We start from the raw sequence: 19,300 nt of genomic DNA, 5'->3' as shown, positions 1-19,300 counted from the left end.
AATGGAACATTTTTTTGAAACTAGAAAGAAATTACTCCTACATTACTATGAAATGTCATCAAGAACAATGTCTTGCAACCATCAAGTATCTTATTATTATTGAGAATATTAATTTTATTAATTACTTGAAGTCAAACGGAAAATAGATGAATAAAGCTTTGATTTTTATGCAATTTATAAAATTAATAATTTAATAACAATTTATAAAAGCCTAAAATTAAAATAAATACTATACAAAATAAAAAAGATATGCTCTAAAGGCAAAAATACTTATATTATATATAAGGTGTATAGCATAACATTTATCTCTTTATATATTGTTTTTTTAGAAGACTCTTTATAAATAGTTGGAACTAGGGATGTGGTAAAAATCAATCTAATTTTGTTAACCATAAACAAAGCATGACTTTAATATAAAAACAAAATAAAATAAAAATTCAAAATGGAACATTTATTCAAATATAGTCTAAATATGATGGATTATTTCATATTTGTAGCAAGGGGAAATGGATATTCGATTAAAAGGAAATGTTAAAAAAATTGTTCTAGATAAGCAGGGCATGAAAGGAATTTCGTTATCTAATTCCTTTTGATTTTTTATTCATTGATTTTTCCCTTGCTTACAAAAACAGAGAAACTGACACGCACACAGACGATCGATCTAAAGTGGAAAGAGATTTGAATCAACTCCTTTAGGTAACTCCAGATCGCCAATTGTATTTTTGTGGATTTTAGTTCTATTTTAATTTGCTTGCAATCCCAAATTTTTAGCTCTATTAGTCTTAGTTAAATTGTTATATGTTATTGCTTCAATTAATACTGTTGTAGCTCGGCTGATTCGTTTTTGTAGCATGCTTGTATCTCAGTTTGATTCATATAAGCTTAATTTAGTTATTTCTGAGACCTCTCCATGATCTAGGCTGATGTAATGAAATGGATGCGGAAAGAGTTCGAGATTTATGAATTTATTTGAGACTCTATTTTTTTTGGATCAGATATTGAAGTTATAGTTTGATTTATTTTATTTTATTTTTTCGATTGATGATTTGATATTACGACTTTTTGAAAAACAATGGTTTTGATTTATCTTTTACCTATTGCCATTTATTGGTTTAGATTGAGGCGGAAGCTTCAATGGGTACTGTGTTTATCTTGAGTCATTGACGAATTATAAGGATGGATTTAGATGTGTTTGGTTATGATTTTCATCTGGGCTGTTATGGTGTAGTACAAGTGAAGTGACACTAAGAATGAGTCATTGAATTGCATTATTTTAAGACTATATAGCTTTAGGGGTTGAATGAATATGTAGTGCTATATGCAATGTTGCTGCCATACAATTTGGATGTAGAGTCCTACTTGTCAATGCATATAATTGCATCTGCAAATTGAGATGTTTGGATTCATCGAATAGTGCGATGTGGATTTTGTGTCACCAATATGAGGCATGTTGTCTGTCTTTCTTGTGATTTTCTTGCAGAACTTAAAAAAAGGTGAAAAACTCGAGTGATCAGTTATATTTTAACAAAAGTAGTCTTATTAAGGCTCGAACAAATTATGAAATTGGTGATGCCGTATGGTGCTGGTGTTCTTTGTGCAGTGTTCTTTGTGCAGAAGAAGAAAGAGAACGGGGGGAAATCGTCATGGAGGATGCTGAAAGGTCCCTGCCGACAACACAGCAGGAAGTTGTGCCCAGATCATGTTCTTTTAGCATATTGTGTAAAGGCAGTCCGTGTTCATATTGTAATAGGTTCATCATGTGTTCCTTTTTTGCAGGAGGCTGTTGTCAAGAAAAAATATGGAGGAATGATGCCGAAGAAACCACCACTAATTTCTAAGGTATTGATGCCCTACTTCCATGATTTTGTCCGTTATCTGAGGTTTCTTTCTATAATTTCCTCATATGATGTCAGGATCATGAACGAGCCTATTTTGACTCTGCTGATTGGGCCTTGGGAAAGGTACTCGCATTTGGGTTTTGCACGGTTTATGTTTTGTTAACTTGTCATAGTGGAATTTGATATGTAAACCTAGTTGGTGGTCGCCAATGTCTTGTGATCGCAGCAAGGTGCAGGGAAGCCCAAAGGACCACTTGAGGCTCTGCGGCCAAAGTTACAGGTGACTAGGTGTACTTTTTGTGTGGTGTGTGTTACGTTCACAGGAATTATATCAGCGCGTTTAATGAGATTTTTGAATTTATTATGGCTTCTCCATCATGATAGTTTCTGCTGCTTGTATTTATAGCATACAGTATTACTTTTGGTCTTTACCTTAAAGGGGACTTCAGTTTTTTAGAGTATCTGATGTATTAATAGCTTGCTTCAACTTCAAGATATTGTACACAATAAGGTAGAAGCTTTTTGGATTAGCAAGTGAAGGATAAATATCTCATTTTACCCAACATTTCCCATTTCAATTGCTAATCTTATACTATAATACTGCGCTCCCGCTCATAGCTGGTATTCCCCTTTGTTTCAGCTATATTGCATTGAAATTAATGATGTTATGGACCAATTTCTATCATTTAATTGATCGATAAGATCGAATGAAAGTGATATCTTTGATAGTTGCAGTTTTCGAGTAGCAAAGTGGGGTAAACTAGTAGTTGTTATAGTATCTGGTGGTCTGATTAATGAACATTTGGTTGACACTTGATGTGTTCGTTTCTTCTCTTCTGCCTGTGTCCTGACATATTCTTTGTTCCATATTTTTCGCTCTAGCCTACACAACAGCAGACGCGGTACCGCAAGTCTCCCTATGCACCATCAGAAGGTGAAGGTATGTCTGGTCCTTTCTCTTTTCTGTAATTCCTGAACATAAACATTCAGTTGATCAATTTTCTTTGCCTAAAATTGCTGAATGGCTGTAATATTACTTTGTTTCTCTATTCTACTCTACAAATATTTTCTGCTACTATTCTAAATCTGTTATCTTGTGTAGAGGGACATGCACCACCATCGGAAGATACAAGTACGAGCGAATGAGAAGCAACCGTTAATCCTCAGGTCGGGAAGTTCCTCCAAAATTACCTGCATCCCATCAGTTAGTGAAATAAAATATAAATTATAAAGACATATTATTCTAAAAAGAAATAATTCATGACAGCGTCTAATCTAACGTAGTTTGCTGCTGTAATTTGAGGTCTTCCTGATCCATGACTGTTGTGTTGTAGCCTATTTTTCTTATAAACTCTCAGTCACAACTTACTTTTGTTATCTGTGCCCTTGAATGTCTAATCTAGTGTTGTTGCAGCCTATTTTGTGATGTTGTTTGTTGTTTAAATGTGATTTTGCCCTATTCTGATCACAGGTATTTATACATAGATGCATAATGTTTACATTTTGAGTATAAATGAGTGGTGATTACTATATATACCTGATGTGTTTTGTCACAGTTATAAGCCATCACTCTTCTTGTTTTATGTGATGTTGTGTTATGTGATTATTTCATTAACAAAATTCCCTACCTAAGTTTTGATCTCTTTTTGAAGGATGCTTTTTGGAAATCTAATCCTTCAAAGTCTCAATTTAAATTAAAGGGACTTTGGAAAGAGAAATGAATAGTCAGTGATCCAACTACTTCCCACCAAGCAATGTACCATTCTATAAAGGAAAAACTAAAAATATTTCTTGAAATAAAATTAGGAAAATACATAAGAGGAATATTTACTCCCCACCCAAACAATTGTGGAAGGTGGGTGGGTGAAAATGCAGAAAAAATATTTAAGCGGAAAAAAGAGTATCTACCTAACAAATACTCCCAATATATGAAAATCAATATTAGTAGTATATATTTTATTATTATGATCAGTAAAATACTAACTTTGTCCATTTTAGCTGATTGATGAATTAAAATTTTTATTGAGAAACGAAATTGAAAAACAAAAACAAGAAAAGTTCAAAGAAAAAAAATAGAGATAACCCATTGAAGGCACAAAGCGCAAACTAACGGATTAAGAAAAATCTTATCAGCAATCCATTTTAGCTGATTAGATGATCCTAAACAAATTAAATCAACCCTAATTAATCTCCCGAATACAAAATTTAATTCATTTTTGATAATTTTAAACCGAATTAGTTATTTTTCAAAGACATAGTATTTGATTATTGAAATGAAAAAATAACACTAAAATAATGGGAAGTCGAACTGAAATATATATATATATATATATATATATATATATATATTTGAGAATGAATTGAAATAAATTTTGATTGAACTTCTTTATCGAAATGGAATGGTTGTTGTTTAATACTAAAATTCAATGTGATGAAGATATTTTAACTGTTAATTTTTTTGAAATTGACATGATGGATACCGCCATAAGACCAAATCAAATCGGAATAAATTTCGGTTTTAAACTTTATTAATTGGGACCAAATTGATGGATTCAATTTGATAAAATAATAAAATAAGAGAAAAAAATAAAAGGAGATTATTTATTGCCGGACATTTGGGGCTCAAGTGGAAATAAGCAAAGTCCAAGGGCATTTTGGCAACACATAGTAAAAGTGAAAATTCACGCAGATGGAGTGATAGTAGAAAGATAGCAGAGTAGGGTCTCTCCCATTTTCACTTTCGTCGTCCAAAACAACTGGAAAGAAACAGCTCTTCTATAAATACCTCTAACTGCTCATTTCCAAAAAAAATTCAAAAAAAATATCTGAAGCAGTGCGTGCGCTTCCGCCTTCTTCACGCATAGCAGGAAGAATTACGCCTCCTACTGCGAGATTTCTGAACCAGATTTACTGCTTGTGTGTTTGTGAGTGAGAGAGAGGGGGGGAGAGAGAGATCTCCGGCAGCAATGCCTCAAAGCGGCGGCGGCGGGGGCCAATCGCAGCCGCTTCCACTAGTGGTGACGCTCAATTGCATCGAGGACACGGTTCTGGAGGAGGAATGCCTCAGCGGCGTGGCGGAGGTGGAGCACGTGTCGCTCAGCCGGCTGGCGGAGTCGCGGATCGAATCGGCGGCGGCGGTGCTCATCCACTCGCTCTCGTTCCTGCCGCGCGCCGCGCAGCGCCGGCTCCGGCCGTGGCAGCTGATTCTGTGCCTCGGATCGTCCGACCGCGCCGTGGACTCGGCTCTGGCCGCGGAGCTCGGGCTGAACCGGCTGATCCACGTGGACGTGAGCCGAGCTGAGGAGGTGGCGGACACTGTGATGGCGCTTATTTTGGGGCTACTGAGGCGCACGCATCTGCTCTCCAGGCACGCGCTCTCGGCTTCCGGATGGCTCGGCTCGGTGCAGCCGCTCTGCCGTGGAATGCGACGGTGTCGTGGATTGGTTTTGGGGATTGTTGGTAGATCTGCCTCCGCGACGTCCTTGGCTAATAGGAGCTTGGCGTTTAAGATGAGTGTGTTGTACTTTGATGTGCAAGAGGTATGCTAATTAGTAATCTGAAGAAACATATGTTTCATTTTTTAATAAATGCAGTTTATGGACGTAGCTTTTTACTCTTTGTCAAAGTTGTGCGGTTGCATACAGATGGTTTTGGTTGATTGTTATTCGCGCTGAAATATGGTACTTATATATATACTTGGGGGTTTTATATGATTCAAATTATGAAAATTGTATGATATGTTAGAATCTATTATGTTCTACTTTTACCCCTGGTTCCTGAGCTGTGGTGCTATTAGAAGATTCTTGACATTGTAACTACTTGAAATGTTTCGTCATCTTTCCTAGATATTGTTTGTTTGCCCTATGATGCTCTACATATTCTTCCTGCTAATTAGTTATCTATATGTTTCTACAGCTGTGTTTGTGTGTTTTTCCGTATCGGTTTCATCGACATTGTTGCAAGTAGTAGTTCATAATGCTCATATCATGCTTTTGGTCGTGCAATATGAAACTAGTCCTGCCTTTTTGTTTTGTTGTTTTTATTTAGTATATATCCTTATAAATTCTTTTGCTCATGTCACTGATAGAATGTGTTCCATGATCAATTAGCTGATATTTTTAGACAATATTCAACTTATTAATAGCATTATTATATCTGGAGTCTCAGTTTTCTACTGCATTCTTTTTATGGTTAGTTGAATATATTGGTGGTAGTAATTTGGAGAAGTTAATTTCAGTATATTCTTACAAGTAAGTTTGTGGTATGACGACATATGGTTTGAATATTTGTAGGGAATTGGTAAAGTAAGTAGATCTTCTTTAAGATTTCCGGCGGCTGCTAGAAGAATGGATACACTTAATGACTTGCTTGCTGCAAGTGACCTTATATCTCTGCACTGTGCTCTGACTAATGATACGATTCAAATTATCAATGCAGAGTGTTTACAGCATATAAAGCCTGGTAAACTATTCAATTTTTGTTCATGAGGATTTTTCAGTGCTTCTTTCTAAATATCTCTCTTATGAGTTGAATGATGCTTCTTTGAAGGGGCATTTCTTGTAAATACTGGGAGCAGCCAGCTGTTGGATGACTGTGCTGTGAAACAACTTTTGATCGATGGCACACTTGCAGGCTGTGCCCTTGATGGTGCTGAAGGTCCACAATGGATGGAAGCCTGGGTATGATGAATAGTATTAGGGTAGTTCAGAAGTTTACTACATTCTGCTTGCTTACTTGCTTTTATGCACAATTCCTCTTTGGCTCTTTATTTCGAAGGTCCTCCATTTTCTTGTATGTGTTTATCTTGCTAGAAATGATCTTCCAAGATCCTAATATTACATTGGACCTTGCTTTTACTGTTTTTTCTCTGTGCGTTTCTAAACTAATACTTCTATGGTCTGTTGATTTCAGCTAAGGGAGATGCCCAATGTTCTGATACTTCCTCGCAGTGCTGACTACAGTGAAGAAGTATGGATGGAGATTAGGGAAAAGGCAATTTCCATACTACAACAATTCGTCATTGATAATGTCATTCCAAAGAATGCTATATCTGACGAGGAAGAGGAAGAAAGGGAGTTGGAAAGTAAGAATGAACAGAGTCGCATGTTAGAGAGCGAAACTTCATTCCAAGGTTCAGTGTGTGATAGACCGACTGAAAATGTTGAGCTATTGGCAGAAAGTTCCCAGAAAAAAGTCTTAAATCAGTCAAAAGAAACTTCTTCTCAAAATCAAAGTTCTGTTTTGTCTCAAAGTCCGTCAAATAGATCTGAAACAAAGCGAAACAGATCAAGTAAGAAGGCCAAGAAGAGGCATGGCCGGCAAAAATCTCAAAATAAAGCAGATGATGCTGTGACATTTGAGAAAGAAAGTTCTTCATATAGAGAAGATGATGCTACTATGAGTGGCACAGATCAAGTTCTGAGTTCTAGTGAAGATTCAAGGAATAGGAAAACACCAGTTGATTCAAAAGCAGAATTAACTCCAGAGCTGCCGCTAAAATCAAGCAGAGAAGTTGTTAAAAAATCGGGTGAACTGCTGAAAGATGGCTATATTGTATCTTTACACGCAAGAGACCATCCTGCACTTCATGTCTCTAGGCAAAGAGTCCAAGGCGGTGGTTGGTTCCTGGATACATTGTCAAATGTTACAAAAAGAGACCCTGCAGCACAGTTCCTGGTTGTGTATAGAAGCAAGGTACTTCGATAAGAAGCTACATGTTGTTTTGGCTATGCCCTCATTCATCAATTTTTATTGGCTTTGGTGAGATTCGCTAGTGAAATAAAATGGGAACTAGTGCTAGTCCTAGGTTGAGATGAGGTGAGAAATTACCATGAAGATGGCCCCTGAGTTTCCTCGTTTGCTCTTATTTGCAGGATACAATTGGGTTTAGATCATTTACTGCTGGAGGAAAGTTATTACAGGTAGACTCCTTGATATGTCTTCCACTTTCTTTTGACGGGTTGTTGTTTTGAATCGGAGGGGTTGGAGAGATAAATATTTAAAAGATGCAGCATATGCTACTGAAAATAGTTAATTTTTGGTTTATCAATTTTTGCGATTAGGGTCTGCTCCAGTCGTTACAGGAGACTATAAGCAAAAAAATTGGTGCATGTTTCCATACCTTTGATCTTGAAGTGCTTATGGAAACCAGGCTGTGTGATTAAGTATTTTGATGTTTTAATTTAAATAAGCCAAATATTCTCTCTCGTTGGAGTTGATATATTGGCAACACACTGGTTAAACAGTTGCAGTTTCTGTTGCTTGAGCTTTCACATTGGCTTTGCAGATAAATAGAAGGATGGAATTCGTATTCGCCAGTCACAGCTTTGACGTTTGGGAGAGTTGGACGTTTGAGGGCACTCTTGAAGAGTGCAGGCTGGTGAACTGCAGAAATCCTCTGGTACGTCCATCTTTTGCAGTATGATTAGATTAATTAATCGTTGCTACGTAGAGCTTATTGAGCAAACTTATGCTTAATTTTTTTTCCCCCTTAATCCCACAAGGGAACAATGCGAGGAACTATCAAATCTGGTTAAACTCTCTCCCTCTCTAAGATATATGCCAATTCTGGTAATATGCAGGCTGTGTTGGATGTACGCATTGAAATTGTTGCAGCTCTAGGCGAAGACGGAATCACTCGCTGGCTCGATTAGCCGCTGGAGCTACTCATGTTAAAGCCCTTTTAACACATGTAAGACACATTTATTTCTGTAAAGATTTCTATTGAAAACATGGATGCATTCCTTTTTCGAATCATCTCCTTGAGATAATATTGTTGTAGTTGAAAACATAGGCCTATTGTAATTCAAGTCTCATGTATTTGCTTGCTTATTTTGAGTCTCAGATATTCCATTTTTATTCACTTTGTTTCATGCTCTTATTAGCCCACATTTTTTTGACTTCTAAAACCGAACCTAAATTCTGGATTTGATATTTGCTTACTACTTTTTCAAGATCTTCGGTGTTAGGATTTTTTTAGGGAAAATGACTTGTTTAATCCTGTAGTTGACTTGGTGATATTTTTTGTTTAAATGAAAATTTCATTTAATACATTATTTAGTCTCACAATATTAAAAAATGGATTATAATTAAGTTCAAAATTTGAATTATATTTATTTAAATATTCTAACATATTTCTAAAAATGGAATGGAGAATATATACGAGTGGAAATGTAGTCCATGAATGAGGCTAAAGGAACGTATTTTTTTGGATTTGTTACTCCCTCTGTCCCGTTAAGAATGACTTATTACTTTTTTGGGCACGGTAATTAAGAAGACGAGTGATTAAAGAATAAAAGTGATAGATAGTGGTGGAACCCACAACTTTTTGTGAGAGAGTGTAGTTTTCTTTTTTGGAAGGGACTATTACTAATGGGACAGACGAAAAAGAAAATGGAGCCATTATAAATGGGCAGGATGGAATATTAGATGTCACATTGTGACCACCCACATTCTAATTTAATAGAGAAAACTAGTATGCTCTCCCGTGCGATGCACGGTGAGCGTTGAAATTAAACGACATATTAAAAGAAATAAATATAAATATAAATATTAAATAAAATTAAAATCAAAATATAAGCAAATAAAACATATATTTTAAAATAAAATAAAATAATTAGCATCAATTACCCAATAAAAATTTGAATTTGAATTTGTATAAAGTGTAATGATAATTATAGTTATTAAATATTAAAAGTTATTTGATAATGAAAATGAGCATTTCACCTTATTGATATAGGGTATTACGCATCATAATAAATAAATAAATATTTTCATAGACAAACATAAACAAAAAGTCATATTTGAAATTATATTTTAATATATATATATATATATATATATATATATATATATATATATATATAACTAATTATATATGTCTGCCCTTGCAATGCGCAGTGGACATCTAAATAAAACGACATTTTATATAATCTTAACTTATTCATTTGTAGTTATTTTTGTATAGTTTATATTAGTATATGTAAATTTTGATAGTAACAATATTTTCAAACTAAGTACAACAATTAACAAACTTGAATATTAAGTATAATCTTCATTATATTTTTTTTATTTAAGCATGAATTAAAACTTTTTTGAGGTAAGCATGGATTAAAACATAGTAGCATTAAAATGATTAAAAAAAAGTTAAGATCTAAAGAAATACAAACAAACATTATATTTTACGATAATATACCACAATATATTGTCTGTAAAGAAAACACATTTCAATTGAAATAATAGAAGCCCACTAAAACCAATTCATTTCTTTTTTTCTGTTTTCTCGGCCCATCATTTATTTTTATTTTGGAAAATTTATAGTACTACTATATTACTAATTTAATGTTTAAAGGAGAACTATTAATTAAATTAATAGTAATAAAGCGATCTATTGCATATATTATAATAAATCCACATCCAAATACTGTAAAACTATGCAGAGAAATGTCGGACCTAGTACTATTTAAACAAAAGTTGGTTGGTCTTAAATAGTATAAGCCCATTTGAAGGTTATTGATGATATTTTCAGCAAATGCAAAAAAGATAGGTACATTCAACTTCTTCTTTAGCTGAATTCTCCACCGAATAGCCCTCGTAATCCTCTGAAACTCACATGTGTAAACCCCCATCTCAATCAAAGCAGCTCTGCCCTTCAATTTTAACATATACAAACCAAATGTAATATTGTAGAAACCAAAGTGGAAAAGAAAATGAGAGAAAAAGAAGTAAAAACCATACCTAATATCTTCCTCCATGCAAACTATCAATCAATCTCAAACAGTTACAAAATAAAAATTATCTTCTCTACATTCGACTGTTGCCTAGCAGCTGGCCAACAAAGTTAGTCACCTGCCAATATTTTGAAGCACCAGGTCAATGCAGTTGTTTTTCCCATATTTAACTCAAGCTTCCTTGTGTACTTGTTCTCGATGAACTTGCCGAAACACTTGTGTGTAAGCTTGTTAAACATATCCACCCTGTATTCCATCTCCTTCTCCATCATCTCAATAATCTATTCTCTTTCATGAGCAGATGGGGCATTGCCGGCAGCCATTAGAGATCTGAGACGGAGATAGTGTGAGAGAAAATAAGATCAAAATCCCTTTAATTACTATTTCAAAATATTGAAGAGGTATCTTCAAATCTTTAATATTAAAGCACATGTAATTTCAACTAAAAAGAATTCAAGATATACTCTTTCTATATATAGATAGACAATAGTTAAAAGCATCATTTGTCGTAATCTCACAACATCAAAAGCACAAGCAACCGATCTTTCAAGCTTTCACAATCGTTCATTAACTGACGAAGGTCCACCATTAGCAGTTGAAAGAAATGAAATTCAAGTATATACTAAGTAAAGTTTACGATAGTTATGAAATTGCAAGAAAGAATGAGTCTCAAAGGACTAATCATAGTATCTCAAATATATTTACAAACATTATGCAAGTAGATATTAAGAAGCTAGCCTCATCATCTTCAACTCTTGCCTTGGTAAATGCAAATATTCTTGGAGTAGATTGGCCCAAGCCATGTATATTAACAAATAGAATAAACTCAAATCAAGATTCATCTCCACACGATTAAACTATTGCAAAATTAGATTTATTTAACAATAACTTACCACCCACCAATCATAACTTCAAACATTGTTGCAAATTCTAGCTAGCTATATCTCTGTGTAATTATGAATAAATCAACCCTCTCTTTCTATTAGCTCCTGTAGCTATGGGCAATCTTTTTTTCCTGGTATGAAAAAAGTAACTTCTATTATCAAATGAGAAAAACATTATAGAAAAACATATTAAAATAAATAGCTCCAAATCCCATATTTTTTCGAAATTCACTCTTATGTAATTGATCCTATAGCACACCTTGAGGGGTGCGGAGTAAGCATGCAACGCCCTCGGTTCGATCGCCTACAAACACCAACAATGTTTGAATTGGGCTATAGTCTGCAATGATAAATACGTATGTTATTAATTGGAGGTGCAAAGATATGAAAAATAAGAACATCCTACAAATGATATTTCATCTGCTTGTTCAGCAATATTTCCAACATGACATATTTTCTTGGATTTTTCAAAGAGCTTAGCTGATCTTGGATTCAAACACAAATGTTGCCAGTATGCGAGAAATTTGTCAACTAATGTAAGAAAATACATACTCAAGTAAATCAGAAATACAAACTAAGATAATGGCTTCACAAATATGATCTAAGAATTGACAAATATGATGTTGAATGTGAGAACTTCAGTGTCAAAAATTGAAAATCAGAAAGACCTCAATCCATGATGTGTATAAATACCTTTATTTACACTTTCAGAACATATGACAGCTTAACTTGCCACATATAGAATGAAAATTTTGATAAATAATCAAAAAAATATGTTATGGGATTGTATCAATTACATCAAATTGTTTGGACAAACTGAATAAGAAAAACCATCAGATTCAACAAAATAAAAGATGATTATGTGTTGGAAAATATTAACACCAGTTCACTTGGAAGATATAACTTACGACAATTGATATCTTTATCAATGGTCTTCCACTTCAATCCCCTATGCTCCACTCTTGTAAAGATATGTAAATCGCCATCTCTACAGATTTCAATTGACCATAAAATAGTAGTTCCAAATTCTCATAGGTAAACATTACACCACACATTTCACATTAAAAAATTAATTCTGAATGCTTTAGCAGGCATGATAAATTGCAATTGTTTCGACCGAAATTCACAAGCAAATATACGAAGCCACAATTATAAATCAAATCGTAAGATGTAAGAAAGCCAAGAAAGTCCTCTCCATATACATGTAGCAGAAATCAAAATCTTAATTCTAAAAACAAATTGCGGGATATAAGCATCGGTGTGCGAAATTCTTCCAACCTCACCAAGGAACCCTTCCAACCAGATTAGAACCATCAAGAATAGTCGTTAAACAGTGCTTCAAATTCGAAAACAATTGCCGAAAAAATGAATAGCAGTTGGAGAATCGATATGCTTAAGAGAAATAGTAGTCGTTCCAAATATATTGTGACAGAACCGTGAGAAAAGAGTGAGATAACCGTCTTAGCGTGGGAGAGAGAAAATTGGTGTAGCTAGAAAAAGTGCGAGAGATAATTTTTGTGGGGAAAAGTTAACTGCTGAAAACATATGGTTTACAAAGGGGAGGAATAACAGCACAAAGACAGGAGCCGCACACTATAATAAACAGATAGTGAATATGGTTTGCCTAACCATTTTCTTCCATATCCATATTCTTTATCTTCTTACGATTTAGAATCTTGACAGCAACTTTGTGCCCTGTCAATGCATGTTCAGCAATTTTAACTTTGCCAAATGAACCAATCCCAAGAGTCTTCCCAAGTTTGTAGTTCCGTAAGAAAGAATCCACATTGTTTCCATCTTGGTTTAATCCATCCATAATCCTAAAATGACACAATTTCAGATATTTGAAGCAGTGTGTATAGATAAAGCCATGCATACGACCTTAATTCATAAACCACGTCTCAAGAAAGCCACAACTATGTTAAGATTGATAGCAGCAAGTAACTATCCTTAATAACATTACTATGGGCAAAGAAATCAAGCAAAATTGGCAATAGAAAGAGACGTCACAATAAACCATTAAGTAAATTCATGTGTCCAGAATCCATCTCCTTGATAGCAAAAATTACAAATTATAAGCACATAAGAATCAATCATTAGAGGTATATATGGACACTTCAAGGAGCAGAATACATATGTAAAACACTATTCTTTCAACTTTATGTTCTAAAATCATTAAAACATTAGTCCAACAGTTATGTGTGAAGAGTGAAACACCACTAAAAAGAGCACTAAAATAAAAGAGATAATATAATCCTTGCACCATAGCTGCCACTGCACCAGAGAAATACACGAACATGGCACCCTTACAATCGGCGAATCCGCCACACATGGAGGGCTGCATCAGCCGAAGTTCTACGTTGCAGTATTTCAAGATGATAAACATTGAACCACCATGTTTGATGTTGGTTGTTTTCAAACCAAAATCTGATCTTGATTTTAAAAACCCAATTTCAAAATTTCAATTTAAATTTTAATTAACACACGAAAATATTGAAATTGAAATTAGTACCAGCACTTTTAGAAACACTTCTCTAATTTCTGATGCAGTGGCCCTCAATGTCTGTACAGACACACACTCACATGTGAATTCAAATATGTTGAATAAGAGATTAAGAATAGAAACAGAGAAAGAGAGCGAGCGAGAGAGAGAGAGAGAGAGAGAGGAAGAAACTGATTGGTTTTGCTTTTACCATTTTGGGCGACGTTGGTCTGAGGCGGCGGCGTTAGGGCGGCGACTGACGACCGAGAAATGGCGACCGAGTTTTCGATTGAGTTTGGTGAGCGATGGAACAGCGAGGAGCGGTTACGGAATCTGGAAAAAAGTTGACGAAAGGGGTTTCAGAAATTGGGAATTTTTCTTTAAAATCATGGGAGAAGAATCAAATCATAAAGAATAGAAACAGAGAGAGAGATGAAGAAACTAATTGGTTTTGCTTTTACCATTTTGGGCAATGTTGGTATGAGGCGGTGGCGCTAGGGCGACAGTTGAAGAACCGAGAAACGACGGCCGAATCTTCGATTAAGTTTGGTGAGCAATGGATCGGCGAGAAGCGGTTATGGAATCCGAAATAGAAGAGAGTTGATGAAAAGAGTTTCTGATGTTGAGTTGTGGGAGAAAAGAATCCAATCGTGCTTAATAAGAATTAGAGAGAACGTGTGAGAGATAAAATATGGCGCTAAAATTTTGCCGTTAAACTGGTGTTTTATATAATATATAGATTTGAATTTATTTAATTTATTTTTTAAAATAAAAATAGAATTTAATTATTTTATTGTATTCTCTACATTTTAGTTATTTTTTTTATATTTTTTTGTAACTTTTTTATTTTTATTAAATAATCAATTTAAAAAATGCAAAAAAAAATTTACAAAAAATAACTACAATATAGAGAATACAATAAAATAACTAAATCCTATTTTTATTTTAAAAAATAAATTAAATAAATTCAATTTTTCTCTATTAAACTAGAATGTGGCTGCATAGATTTATTGTACTTAGATTAACTAATTGAGGTTTTGGTTTCAGTTTCCCGTCGTTCTCGAATTCCAATTCTATTAAATGTTTCTTTTTGAGGAAATTAAATGCTTTCAATTAAGTTTCCCAAGGATTAAGGGAGTTTGGTATTCAACCAAACATGTTTTTGGATTTTTCTCTCTCACCCGCAGTGTGTGTTTGTGTCTCCCAAACTGTCTTGCAATTGAAGCGACGAAAAGGGTAATTAATGATTGCTGCCTAATCCCAACATCATGCATTTTCGATCTCGAATCTCTTCACCTAGACTCTACTATTATTGTTTGTTCAAAGTGGAGGCACTCAAAAATTCTCGTTTGTGAGAGGACTTGGGTTCAATTTCCGCCTGCGTGCGGGTAGTTTTCCACTTTTGTGTGAGTAGTGCTCCCACCTTTATGTGGATAGTGGTTCCGCCTGCGTGTGGTTGTTTTTCCACCTTTGTGTAGTGTAAAGGTCCACCTGCGTGCGGGTTTCTTATTAGATTATAGTATATACTCCCTCAGTCCCAGGCCAATAGGCCCAGTTCATTTCGGCACGGAGATTAAGAAACTCAATTTTTAGTAGGTAAATGGTGTGGTCCACCAATAATTAAGGATTTAAATGTTCCCTTATTTTTCCTTAATCTCATTTGATTACTTTCATCATTTAAATGCAGAAATTGGGAGCTGCGAAATTGGCATCTGGAACAGTGATATCCTCGAAGCCATAATCGTAGAGCCAATTCGTGTTCTCAGGTGAAACCATCTCCGATCAAAGCCAGAAGGTGCTTCTCCGGCGTTAGGGCAAAACGGAAGATCAAATTGAGCAGGGAACAATTCAGCAAATTATGAGAGAAAATTCCAAAAATGTGACGAACAGAAAATTGCTCCAACTAATCAAGAAACAATAACTCATTTCACAAAAATCAACGAAAATCAATTGATAATTACCCATTTCATGAAAATTTCTAAGAACTCATTTATAGCAACAAATCAAGAACCCAGATCTGCAACCCACTCTGAGAAATCATCGTCTCCCTCACCAGATCTGGGGATCCCGGTGTACGAGGCTGATGGAGGCGGTGGAGACCGAAGACGCGGTGGAGATGGTGGAGGGTAGAGGCGGTGAAGGCGGTACACGCGGTGGAGGCGCTCGCCGCTAGAGACGGCGGCAGAGGTAGAAGAAAAGGGTGGAGAGGAGGCGGCTTGAGGCGGCGGCGGATCTGTGTGGCCGGACCTCACTTCGCCGCGATTGGCGTCGTTTTCTTCATCTTCGTCGGCGCTGCTGCTGGCCGAGGAGGAGGACGAAGAAGATGCCGCGGAGGAGGAGCCGCTGGAGGAAGACGACGGCGAAGCGGAGGAGCTCTGGAGAGTCAGCGGTTGAGAGAGAGAGAAGGGGGAGGGGGCGGCGGTGACGGAGAACGGCGGCGGTGGGGAAGTTGACGGAAAGGGCAAGGGGGAAGGGGGAAGGGGAAGGTTCCCGGAGAGAGGGGGGAAAAATCTGAAGTGAAATTAAGGGGTATATCCCCTTTAATTAAGTAGTATTGATTTTTATTAAAGCCCCTAATTATTTCCATTTTTAGACTGGGCCTATTGGAGTGGGACGTCCCAGAAAGGAAACTGAGCCTATTGGGCTGGGACGGAGGGAGTAGTATATTAGACACCTTCTTATAATTTTCAAAAAAAAAAAAAAAAACCCAACATAAATTGACACATTTCACATGTATGAGATTAAAATATGAATCCTATAAACATTTTTAAATTAAAGAAGGCAACATCTTGACCTGCATTTATGCACAGCATTTTTAGTTTATAAGAAGAGCCGCGTTTTAGGAAAAAACTCTATTCCTATATGAAATTGTAAGCTGATTTAATTTGCGACTGCACCCTTTATTTTAGCTGACAAAAACAGACCGACTTGAAAATATTTTTTTTTAATTTTACTTCACTATTACATATTTACTCATAAGAAATGAAAATCGATCTATAGTGGGTGTTTAATCTCATTATTGTATGAATTGAGTAGTTCAGATTGAATTAAATGTGATTTTTTTGTAAATAAATAATATTTGTAATGATAAAAAAATAAAGAGAAAAATGTGGGATCATATCTTAAAAAAATATTACTCCCTCCGTCCCGCTTCAAATGACCCAAAAAAAATGGGCACGAAGATTAAGAAATATGTGATAAAAGTGTAAAATAGTGGTGAAACAACCCAAAAAATGGTGTTAAATGCCTAACTTTATTTTTAAATTTTGGTTGGATAATTTGAAGTAGGATAATCCAAAATAGAAATTTAGTCATTTAAAATGGAACGAAGGGATTATATTTTTTATGAATGCTAAAAATGATGAAGCTATCGTACTTTTGTGAACAAAGGAAGTATAATTTAGGGTTAATTTGGTACAAATTTACCAACTTTCGCCGATTTTGAATTTAGACACGAACTTTGAAATCTGCCTGACAATACTCAATCTTTGCACCCATTTTAATTTTTGACCCGATTTTCAGGCAACTTAAAAATTCTTGTGACGTGGCAACCAAAAATCTTGTGTGGCATTTTTTTTTTTTTTTCGGTGAGTGATACTATGCCGTTTTACAATATGAAATACGACGTCGTTTTTTTGGCCAATTTCATCTTCTATTTAAAACACATCTACAAATTCTACAAACATTGAAAAATCTAAACCGCCCAAGCTATCACTATCTGATTCTGCACCAGAATATGGGCATATAATCAAATCAAATCCCTTCAACTTCTTCAACGGATCTTCAAGCTTGTTGCATGTTAATTTGTTGATGCTCTCAAGCCGGTGTCAATTTTTCAAACCTAATTAAAACGCTGTCGTTTTTAAATCACAAATGCCATGTCATTCTTTAGATTATACACGTCAGATAATTTGTGCACACGTCGGATAAGTAATGACACGTATTTGGCCGGAAAATTTCGTCGAGCCAAAAATTAGAATGGGTGCAAAGGTTGAGTATTATCAGACAAATTTCAAAGCTCGTGTCTAAATTTAAAATCGGTGAAAGTTGGTGAATTTATACCAAATTAACCCCGTAATTTATCATATGTTAGTTTATAGGTTGATGTAACATTCTTTTAGTACTCCACTCACATGCTTGGTCTAGTTATGGATTTAAGGTAAGTGTAATAAACAAAAAAAAACATGGGTATAGAAATTACATGTACAATCAATGCCTATAGTGGGCATGTCTGCAGCCTCACGTTGTCCTAGTTCCATCTTCGGCGATGCCTTTTCATTTTAAATTTTTTAAGATTTTTATGGTATTATTCTATAAACGTCAATTTTTTTTTTTTCATTCTCAATAATATTTAATCAAATTTAAATTTTTATTGACATCGTTATGAATTCACTATCAACTCACTCAATATTTATTTATATTTTATATAAATTTCATATTTATTTTTTATGATTTAATAAAAATTAATTTAATATTTATTTTAATAGTTTGAATCATGGGTGATTTGATAGAATTGTGAATCATAAACTAGATTAATCACATGTAATATCATCTCGTAATATCTAGAGATTAAATATCGGGTCATACTCATCCAATTAAACATAATAACATAAAATTAATTATATATAATTCTTCAAATCGAATAGACTCGAATCTCCAACAGTTTAATTGAAGAGGAAGCTTTTACCAGCAAGTCCCGCTTCTTCGTTTTCTTGCACATCTCATTTAGAAACATGATTATTTTTAAATTACATAAAAAACTCAAAGTTTGATTTATTCATCTTATTAATTATTTGAAGTTGAAGAGAAAATAAACAAATTGAATTTTTATTTTTATGTAATTTATAAAATCAATAATTTCAATAACAATTTATAAAATATTAAAGAAAACGGTGCTCACATAAATTATGCTCCCTTCGTCCTTGAAAAATTATTCTAGAAGGGACGACACAAATTTTAATAAAAGTAACTAATGTATTGTGAATAGAGAAAAATGTTAATAGGCAAAAATGCCCTATGTCTCATGTAATTTTAATAATGATAATTAATTGTAAATAAATAGATAAAGTGGCCCACAATATGTCAAAATAGGAAAATAAATTGATATATAAAAAGTACTAATATGTTGTAGGGTAGTACTATAAATAAATAAATAAATAAAAAGATAACTCCTCCGTCCACAATAAAATTTCATAAATTTCATTTTTGGGGCGTCCACAAAAAAAAAATATCCTTTATTTTTGAACTATACCTCATCACTAATAATACTCCTATTTACTCCTATTTTTCTCCTTTTCACCATTCACAATATAAATTAAAACAACACAATACTAATTACAATATATTTTTATTATTCTCAATATACTC

The 19,300-nt window shown here is 34.5% G+C and overlaps 3 protein-coding genes across 18 annotated transcripts; 2 read left to right on the top strand and 1 right to left on the bottom strand.

Annotated features, from left to right (window-relative positions):
- The first annotated feature begins 378 nt into the window (after window positions 1–378).
- LOC131020746 (uncharacterized) lies at window positions 379–3,256 on the top strand. The gene is made up of 7 exons (XM_057949761.1): window positions 379–696; window positions 1,601–1,685; window positions 1,777–1,839; window positions 1,914–1,961; window positions 2,065–2,118; window positions 2,721–2,778; window positions 2,941–3,256. Exons 2-7 carry the CDS (start codon window positions 1,644–1,646, stop codon window positions 2,982–2,984), a joined length of 309 nt encoding a protein of 102 aa, XP_057805744.1. The 5' UTR covers window positions 379–696; window positions 1,601–1,643; the 3' UTR covers window positions 2,985–3,256.
- Window positions 3,257–4,505: 1,249 nt separating this feature from the next.
- LOC131020658 (C-terminal binding protein AN) lies at window positions 4,506–15,280 on the top strand. Of its 2 annotated transcripts, XM_057949627.1 has the most exons (8): window positions 4,564–5,377; window positions 6,131–6,299; window positions 6,387–6,517; window positions 6,750–7,532; window positions 7,712–7,759; window positions 8,125–8,238; window positions 8,420–8,529; window positions 15,121–15,280. In XM_057949627.1, exons 1-7 carry the CDS (start codon window positions 4,805–4,807, stop codon window positions 8,489–8,491), a joined length of 1,890 nt encoding a protein of 629 aa, XP_057805610.1. In that variant the 5' UTR covers window positions 4,564–4,804; the 3' UTR covers window positions 8,492–8,529; window positions 15,121–15,280. The 2 variants fall into 2 exon arrangements, with proteins under 2 accessions (XP_057805609.1, XP_057805610.1); XM_057949626.1 differs by lacking the exon at window positions 15,121–15,280 and having other exon boundaries at window positions 4,506–5,377; window positions 8,420–8,710.
- LOC131020742 (SNF1-related protein kinase catalytic subunit alpha KIN10-like) lies at window positions 10,273–14,675 on the bottom strand. Of its 15 annotated transcripts, none has more exons than XR_009100752.1 (8): window positions 14,395–14,675; window positions 14,145–14,266; window positions 13,081–13,271; window positions 12,360–12,437; window positions 11,711–11,791; window positions 11,461–11,582; window positions 10,575–10,897; window positions 10,273–10,486 (listed from the first exon to the last, which is right to left on the bottom strand). XR_009100752.1 is itself a non-coding variant. In XM_057949753.1 (6 exons), exons 3-6 carry the CDS (start codon window positions 13,265–13,267, stop codon window positions 11,563–11,565), a joined length of 366 nt encoding a protein of 121 aa, XP_057805736.1. In that variant the 5' UTR covers window positions 13,268–13,271; window positions 14,145–14,266; window positions 14,395–14,675; the 3' UTR covers window positions 11,231–11,562. The 15 variants fall into 15 exon arrangements, 1 of the variants encoding a protein (XP_057805736.1); XR_009100751.1 differs by having other exon boundaries at window positions 10,273–10,481; XR_009100743.1 differs by adding an exon at window positions 13,964–14,014 and having other exon boundaries at window positions 10,467–10,897; window positions 13,081–13,883.
- Window positions 15,281–19,300: the final 4,020 nt, after the last annotated feature.

The sequence above is a fragment of the Salvia miltiorrhiza genome, chromosome 4, assembly GCF_028751815.1.
Source record: "Salvia miltiorrhiza cultivar Shanhuang (shh) chromosome 4, IMPLAD_Smil_shh, whole genome shotgun sequence".
Lineage (NCBI taxonomy): Eukaryota > Viridiplantae > Streptophyta > Magnoliopsida > Lamiales > Lamiaceae > Salvia > Salvia miltiorrhiza.
Note: the sequence above shows the minus strand (reverse complement) of the source record. Positions and strands in the feature narration are given on the sequence as shown.

Bases quoted from the DNA above. Each gene is read 5' to 3' on its own strand.
- LOC131020742 (XM_057949753.1), bottom strand. From the start codon at position 13,267: ATGGATGGATTAAACCAAGATGGAAACAATGTGGATTCTTTCTTACGG. The intron at 12,438-13,080 runs GTTAGGCAAACC...AAATCTGTAGAG, and splicing joins TATGGATATGGAAGAAAATG to ATGGCGATTTACATATCTTT. The intron at 11,583-11,710 runs GTGTGCTATAGG...TTTTCATACCAG, and splicing joins CTTACTCCGCACCCCTCAAG to GAAAAAAAGATTGCCCATAG.
- LOC131020658 (XM_057949627.1), top strand. From the start codon at position 4,805: ATGCCTCAAAGCGGCGGCGGCGGGGGCCAATCGCAGCCGCTTCCACTA. The intron at 6,518-6,749 runs GTATGATGAATA...TGTTGATTTCAG, and splicing joins CACAATGGATGGAAGCCTGG to CTAAGGGAGATGCCCAATGT. The intron at 7,760-8,124 runs GTAGACTCCTTG...TTGGCTTTGCAG, and splicing joins CTGGAGGAAAGTTATTACAG to ATAAATAGAAGGATGGAATT.
- LOC131020746 (XM_057949761.1), top strand. From the start codon at position 1,644: ATGGAGGATGCTGAAAGGTCCCTGCCGACAACACAGCAGGAA. The intron at 1,686-1,776 runs GTTGTGCCCAGA...CCTTTTTTGCAG, and splicing joins TGCCGACAACACAGCAGGAA to GAGGCTGTTGTCAAGAAAAA. The intron at 2,119-2,720 runs GTGACTAGGTGT...TTTTCGCTCTAG, and splicing joins CTCTGCGGCCAAAGTTACAG to CCTACACAACAGCAGACGCG.